This window comes from Tenrec ecaudatus, chromosome 4 (assembly GCF_050624435.1).
Source record: "Tenrec ecaudatus isolate mTenEca1 chromosome 4, mTenEca1.hap1, whole genome shotgun sequence".
Taxonomy (NCBI): domain Eukaryota; kingdom Metazoa; phylum Chordata; class Mammalia; order Afrosoricida; family Tenrecidae; genus Tenrec; species Tenrec ecaudatus.
In genome coordinates, this window is record NC_134533.1 from 18,444,348 (window position 1) to 18,453,065 (window position 8,718).

The 8,718-nt window shown below is 40.3% G+C and overlaps 1 protein-coding gene across 1 annotated transcript; it reads left to right on the forward strand.

Annotated features, from left to right (window-relative positions):
* Positions 1–263: 263 nt before the first annotated feature.
* On the forward strand, positions 264–4,179 carry LOC142446380 (olfactory receptor 5M5). Its single transcript, XM_075548135.1, has 2 exons — positions 264–293; positions 3,238–4,179. Exon 2 carries the CDS (start codon positions 3,241–3,243, stop codon positions 4,177–4,179), a length of 939 nt encoding a protein of 312 aa, XP_075404250.1. The 5' UTR covers positions 264–293; positions 3,238–3,240.
* Positions 4,180–8,718: the final 4,539 nt, after the last annotated feature.

Genomic DNA, 8,718 nt, shown 5'->3' on the forward strand with positions numbered 1-8,718 from the left:
TAGTGGATTTGAACAATTGGCCTTTTGGTTAGCAGAAGAGTGCTTAAGCACTGCACCACCAGCACTCTTTATGGATTTAACTGATGCATATGAACATTTTCTCTAAACCAAAAAGAGTGTAATTTATTACTTATATTTTGTTTCTCTCTCTCTCTCTCTCTCTCTCTCTCTCTCTCTCTCTCTCACTCTCTCTCTCTCTCTCACACACACACACACACACACACACATACTTCAGAACAACAACCCAAGGATCCAAGTCCATTGGTGTCAAGTCAACTCATAGGGACTCGAAGGTCAGAGTACAGCTGTCCCATTGGACTTCCAGTCTTTACAGGAGTAGATTGCCACACTCTCGGGGACTCGTTACGGGTTCCAAAAAGTGGGGAGTTTTAACTAGCAGCTGAGTTTTCACCACTGTGCCCCCAGAGCTCTATTTTTCAAAACAATAAACCAAGTCCACTGCCACAGAGCTGATTACAAGTCCTGGTTACTCTATAAGACATAATAGAACTGCCCTATAGTGTTTCCAAGTTCATAGTCTTTATGAAAACAGACTGCCTCATCTTTTTCAGATGAAGGAACTGGTGAGTTTGACCTGCTGACCTTTCAGTTAGCAACCAAGCGCTTACCTATTGGATCGCCAAGGATCCTCATCAACAATAGCAAAGCTAAATTGAAAGAAGTGCTGCTTCTTACTTTTCAGGACTGTCCACACTTCCTGACCATGATGGGGACTTCTCCATTTTTACTACTTATCGTTTTATTAACCTTTTATTTTCCACAAAAGCACTCAGCACTGCATCCAGGTGGAACATGTTCTCTTGCATACTTCTTGTTTCCCGTGGACTGTTTATGTATTCTGCAAATCCTCCTTATGCTTGTCCTCCTAGAAAAGACCTACTTAATCTCCAAGCTGCAGTTAAACATCGTCTTGCTTTGGTTCTTACTGTGCTGACTGCAGACAATTTGTCACATTGCTAAAATCACATTTAACTTTAGCTTTCTCTTCTCTTATCTTTCTCACCATAGACAGGAGTCAGCTCTTCCGAGACAAACAATATCAATCATCTGTTTCCCCAGGGAAGCGACATGCATGACTGCTGCTGAGTGCTATTGAATTATAGGTTGTCTTTGTATAGCAAGTAAACCACCTACTGGCATGCCTTGAAACTATTGCAGAATCCATTTACACCACTAATAATCTTGTTCAAAAGTAGTTACAACTAAATTGTTGGGTTTTCCAGTGTACATGAAAGTTATATCAACTAACTGGCACTGAGTTTGAGGGTTTTAAATATATTTATAGTACAGAAGTGTGCCACAGCATCTGAATAAGTTTGAAACATTGTAAGGATTAGTCAAATGTGACTCAGAGACATAAAATGAGCACACGTTGTTGGAGAAAGAGACTTGCTCAATCTAGGTTTGGTCAAACCATCAATTTAAAAAATAAAAAAATGTATTATATGCGAAGCATAATAACTTGAAGCTGAATAGACTGAGGTATGTCTGTAGGATCCTGATATAATCAAAATAGTTAACTTGTGAGAAAGAATACTTAGTTACTAGGAACATGGATGCACTGGAAGGTTAGGTGCCTTGACATGGGAATCACACAGAATTATTATTCCCACCTTAGGGCATCAACTCTATAGCTTTTCTTTGTTAAATTAAGCTACATTAGGGGTTACATTAATTGCCAACATTTTATATTCAGAATATTTCACGTACAAATATTGCCTCTTCAAAATAGGGAGCCCTTAAAATCTTGAACCAAAGGCCCCTCATTGCCACAGGCAAGGATTCAGTTGACTTGAGTGTCTACTGAAGCTTTTGTCTGGAATCATCTTCAGTTTTCCTTAGTCCGCTTCTATGCCCAGTCCACACCATTTACTTCTATTGTCCAAATGGCTGTCGTAATCACTTGAGTTTGTGATTCTTTATCTTATTTATTAGTAATTATAGATTAGCACCTGATATGACTAAGATTCCATATTAAAAAAAACACCCACCAGGCTCTTGGTAAAAAAATGTTCGATTTTACCTTTTAATTGTAGTCAAAATTATCTGAACTTAAAATACTATCTGGAAATATAACACTTCTATTACTATTAGCATAGTATGCATTCTGTTCAATGAATAAATCAAAACATATTTTATAACATTTGAGCAATATGATTTTATAATGAAGAAGGATGGTGGTGTAATAGTTACATGCTGGGTATTGATCTGCAAGGTCAGTATTTCAAAACTACCTGTAATTCCACTGGAGAAAGATGAACCTTTCTATTTCCATAATGAGTTAGTTTTGGTAACCAATAAGGGCAGTTCTATCCTCTTCTATGGGGTCTTTATAAGTCAGCATCAACTCGATGGCAGTGATTGAGTACTAGAAAAAATATTTGTGTTATACCATCAACATAGATTTGCAAAGTTTTCTTTTACATGGTAGCTTCTTCAATGTCTTCTGGGATAAATGAAGAGAACAACAATATACAAAAGAATGATTTAAAACACACGATGGTATGGATTTGGGGAACTCTCCTTTCTGCTATCCATATTATCCTTGTTTTATTTATACATACTCTTCGTATTGACAAATTTTCTTCATCAGTAATTCATGTATGCCTTAAAAATTTTAAGGATTTATTCACATAAAATGCACTTTATGCTGAATCCTGGAACGGTAAAATTGGCTATGGAGAATTTCCCAAAAAATGTTCTAATTATGGACTCTCTAACATAGCAGGTAAGCAGTGAGATTTCCAATAGTGGAGCTTTTAATGGGTCTTTTTCTTGACTCTGCTCACATTCTCATAGACCACATAAGTGCTTTTAAACACATCACCATTTTCCCCAGGACAACTGCTGGAATTAACAAATAAGTTTGGGCCTCAATGCACAATGATCTTGTAGTGTACTACATCTTGAAGTTGTTGGTTTGCTCTATTTGTATACAGCCTTCAGGACATAATTCCCCAAACTCCAAAACAACTTGGTTGCTTTGGAGCCACTCTATTTAGGAACCATTTTCACATAGTACACCTAGCTAATTATCTTTCTGGAGACTGTCAAATTGCAGTTTCTTGAACAATCTCTAGTAGTAGTTGCATCTGAGTATGAATAGCAGAGGAAGATAAACAGAGAGAAGAAACTAGAGGGGAGAATCATATGACGGTTTCTCATGCACTTTTTCAATTTATTTTAATTCTTAAGACAACAATGCTGGTATCTAAGAAAATGGCCAGAGGAAATTACACCTTGGTGACTGAATTTATTCTGTTGGGATTAACGGATCGTCCAGAGCTTCAGCCTATCCTCTTTGTGCTGTTCCTGGTGATCTACTTGATCACCGTGGGAGGGAACCTTGGGATGATGGTGTTGATCAGGATAGATTCACGACTTCACACCCCCATGTACTTCTTTCTCGCCAGCTTGTCCTGCTTGGATTTGTGCTATTCTACTAATGTGACTCCCAAAATGTTGGTGAACTTCCTTTCGGAGAAGAAAACCATCTCCTATGCTGCTTGTTTAGTCCAGTGTTATTTTTTCATTGCGATGGTGATTACGGAATATTATATGCTGGCTGTCATGGCCTACGATAGATACGTGGCCATCTGTAACCCGTTGCTTTACAGTAGTAAGATGTCCAAAGGGGTCTGTATTCGTCTGATTTCTGGTCCGTATGTCTACGGGTTTCTTAGTGGCTTTATGGAAACGATGTGGACCTACCGCTTGACCTTCTGCGGCTCCAACATCATTAACCACTTCTATTGTGCTGACCCGCCCCTCATTCGACTCTCCTGCTCCGACACTTTCATTAAGGAAACCTCCATGTTTGTGGTAGCAGGTTTTAACCTCTCCAACTCCCTCCTGATAATCCTCATTTCCTATATCTTCATTCTCATCGCCATCTTGAGGATGCGCTCCGCCGAAGGCAGGCGCAAGGCTTTTTCCACCTGTGGGTCCCACCTGGTGGCGGTGACAGTATTTTATGGGACCCTTTTCTGCATGTACGTTAGACCTCCCACAGACAAGTCGGTGGAGCAGTCCAAAATCATTGCTGTTTTCTATACCTTTGTAAGCCCGATGTTGAACCCCATTATTTACAGCCTGAGGAACAAGGATGTAAAGGAAGCTTTCCGAAAACTGATCAGAAGAAATGTGCTTTCAAAGTAAAATTGTTGTAAATCAAATAAACGGTCTCCCACTCCCATCCCCCAACCCACCCCCAAAGAACCGGATCCACATTTCACAGCATTTATGGTAACGCCCATTCTGAATCCACCATTGGAAGTTCTAACAGAGCTTCAGCATAAAGGACACAGACACGGAAGAGACATAGCTTTACACGCGAGGGCTGAGGGCCTGTGTGGGAGGGAGGAGGTAATAATATTTGTCCTGCAGTTGCCATATAAAACAATACATGTTCTCACAGGAAAGCCTTTGAATTCTTTGGAAGACAATAAAATTTTTTTTTAAGTTTTAAAATGTTTTTATTTTTCCTTCTTCCCTTGTGATGTCTTAATCTCACTTCCCAAAGTTTACCTCTATTAACAGGGTTTTTTTGGTCATTGTTTATTTTCTAGAATGTTACATAGATATACAAACTGTTTGTATATCCGTATCTACACAAAATTGTTGATGCACATGTTGATAGCAATGCGTTGAATTGCAGTGGTTTCGGATTTGATAGCATTTGCTATGCAGGGTCTTCTGACCATGATTTAGAAAAATGTGAGCATGACTGCTCATGAGACTTGCTATCATCTGTACCAAAAGAAGCTCTTAGTAACAAGCCTGTCATCCAAGTAGTTCTTCCCAGGTATGAGAGGCACTCCTGGGCCATCTTCCTTTTCCCACCAGAGTAGGAAACCAGAATTAGAACCTCCTCACACTGTGTTTAGATTCTTGCCTCCTAAACTCAGCAGTGAATTGCTCTTGCAGACATGCATGGTTGGCCTCGGAAGGAATGGTAATTTGTAGAGTTTATCAACGACATTCATTCTCCTTGATTCTGCAGTGCTCCATGCTTCTCCTCTTTCCTGCTAGTCTAATTTTCAGGATGGGGTAGATATTTGATATTTGCACTAGAGTTGGATATTAAATAAACCAAGCAACAAGTTAGTATTTTAGAGGATAACATATCCAGTGCCTCTCAAGCCTCATGGCCTGAGTGCAGGAACACTTAGTGAGTATCTCCATTAAGCTAAGGAGAGGCCCCAGTACACAGAGTTGGCTCTAGGCTTGCATAGCATTGCAGAGAAGATGAACATGTAAAGAGAAAAATAAACACAAATCTTTAATGCTATAACGTAAGCACATGAAAGATATGAGGTAGCAGAGGAAAGAGGCATATTCAATTTTAGCAAATAAAAACTAAACCTAACCTGCTGCTGGAGTGAATTCTGTCTCCTAGGGCTCTAGAGTGAGCCCGTAGGAATGAGTGGGGTCGTCCCAGGGGCTTTCCAAGATTGAACCCAGTCTTTGCAGGAGCAGATTGCCTCATCTTTATCCAGCAAACCTGCTGGTGGGTTTAAACCACCAAATTTGTACTTAGTAGCCAAATCTTAACTTCAGCACCACTAGAGTTTCTAATTGTTCAAAACCAGAGCGTCTTCACATTTGTGTATACCAAGTCCCACCCATACTCTAATGCGATGGTGAATCAAAATACACATTGTCTGAATGAAAGAAGGGGTAGAACTGATTGCAAGGAGTGCTGGTACTGCAGTTATGTGCTGGTCACTGACTGAAAGCTCAGTGGTTGGAAACCATTCATGCTGTCTGAGCAAAGTAAGTGTCAAAACTAATTTGTAATCATGTATGCAGATGTTACTTTCAAAGAAAAGGAAAAACCCCAGAACTGTCATAAGCCAATGTCCCTAATTGATACATTTTCCCTACAATATTTTCTATAGGGTGAGATTTGTAGATTAATTCATTGGCTAATTTCCCGTCAATTATTTCAGTAGTGTTGTAGAACTAGTCTTTGTTCGTTAGATGTATTTTCCTTTTGGAAGTCAGATTGTCTATAAATTATGGTATACACACACCAGAAATCTATTATTATAAGCTTTACCATCAATAATTAGGATGTTATATTAGTATCGAAACACACATATATTATACATTCCCAGTACCTTTATGGTGATAACTTTTCTGAACCCAGGAAACACTTTTATCTTTGTAGCTTAACACAACAGTCACGCCAAATAATCATAGTTCTAGCATTGAGAATTAAACATATGGCCATTTTGAAAGTAAATGAGACATTTGGAATTTAAAAGTATGTCATATTAGAATAAATACAAAAATCTTTGAATTCACCAGCAAACCACCCAAAGATTACATATTCCTTAGCTATAACACAATAATACTCTCAAGTACTGACTTGAGCAATATGGAATCCACAGTTGCTTTCCCAAGGAAAAAAAGTTCAAGATAATAATAAAAGACAGAGTTTACTAAGTGCTTTCCTGAATGCAATGGTTGACTGTAATGACAACATTGTTGTGATTATGGTGAAAATTTACAGAGCATCATATTTTCATCCAACTAGTTGTACTCCTTATTATGTTCTCCTATTATCTTTTTTTTCTTTCTTTTTATTTATTTATTTATTTTTTATTTTTTATTTTTTATTTTAACAATTTATTGGGGCTGATACAATTCTTTTCACAGTTCATACATATACATACATCAATTGTATAAAGCACATCTGTACAGTCTTTGCCCTAATCATTTTTTTCTCTTTTCTTCTTTTACATTTTATTAGGGACTCAAACAACTCTTACCACAATCCATACATATACATACATCAATTGTATAAAGCACATCCATACATTCCCTGCCCCAATCATTCTCAAGGGATTTGTTCTCCACTTAAGCCCCTTGCATCAGGTCCTCTTTTTTTTTTTCACCCTCCCTCCCCTTTCCCCCCTCCCTCATATGCCCTTGGTAATTTATACCTCGTTATTTTGTCATATCTTGCCCTACCCGGGGTCTCCCTTCCCCCCTTCTCTGCTGTCCCTCTCCCAGGGAAGAGGTCACATGTGGATCCTTGTAATCAGTTCCCCCTTTCCAACCCACTCACCCTCCACTCTCCCAGCATCGTCCCTCACACCCTTGGTCCTGAAGGTATCATCCACCCTGGATTCCCTGTACCTCCAACCCTCATATGTACCAGTGTACAGCCTCTGTCCTATTCAGCCCTGCAAGGTAGAATTCGGATCATGGTAGTTGGGGGGAGGAAGCGTCCAGGATCTGGGGGAAAGCTGTGTTCTTCATCGATACTACCTCACACCCTAATTAACCCATCTCCTCTCCTAAGCCCCTCTATGAGGGGATCTCCATTGGCCAACACTTGGGCCTTGGGTCTCCACTCTGCACTTCCCCCTTCATTTAATATAATATATATATACACATACATATATACATATACACATATATACACATACATACACACACTTATATCTTTTTTTTTTTTTTGCATCATGCCTTATATCTGGTCCCTTGGGCACCTCGTGATCGCACTGGCCGGTGTGCTTCTTCCATGTGGGCTTATTTGCTTCTGAGCTAGATGGCCGCTTGTTCACCTTCAAGCCTTTAAGACCCCAGACACTATCTCTTTTGATAGCCGGGCACCATCAGCTTTCTTCACCACATTTGCTTATGCACCCATTTGTCTTCAGCGATCCTATCATGGAGGTGTGCAGTCAATGATATGGTTTTTTGTTCTTTGATGCCTGGTAACTGATCCCTTTGGGACCACTCGATCACACAGGCTGGTGTGTTCTTCCATGTGGACTTTGTTGCTTCTGAGCTAGATGGCCGCTTGTTTATCTTCAAGACTTTAAGACCCCAGTCACTATCTCTTTTGATAGCCAGGCACCATCAGTTTTCTTCACCACATTTACTTGTTCACCCACTTTGGCTCCAGCCGTTGTGTCGGGAGAGTGAGCATCATAGAGTTCCAATGTAATAAAAGATGGTATTCATGCATTGAGGGAGTGTTTGAGTAGAGGCCCAAGGTCCTTCCGCCACCTTAATAGTTGACCTATAAATATAGACACATAGATCTATTTCCCCATCCTCCTATATATATTTGCATGTACATGTCTTTGTCTAGACCTCCATGAATGCCCTTTGAGTCCTAGTTCTTTCCTCCATCTCCCTTGACCTTCCTCCTGCCCTACTACCATGCTTCATCGCCACCTGGGCTAGAGTATACCTCTTCTCTAAGCAACCTTACCCTTGATCATTTCCCACCAGGCCTGCCACTCCCCCTTCTCTACCATTTGGGGTCCCATGTTTTTCCCTTGTCCCTGGGTTTGTTAACACCACTGCCTTACCCCCCCCCACCCCCCCACCCCAAGTCCCCCCGGAACTGTCGGTCCTGTTGTTTTTCATCCAGATAGTTCATCCAGCCTGTCCTATTCAGACAGACCTGTGGAGTCACTAACATGCACGAAAACTAGACAGAGGAACACAAAGCAACAGTATACAACCAGACAACAAAACAAACCACTGAAAAAGAACAGAACAAAACAGTTCACAAGAGAAAAGCTTGTAGATAGTTCAGGGATCGTTTGCTGGCCCTTAGGAGCGTTTTCCAGTCCAGTCTGTTGGGGCACCACGCCCTGGCCCCAAAGTCCACTTTCAGCATTCCCTGGGGACCTTGCCACTCCATTCCCTTGCTGTTCCGCTGCACTCCCC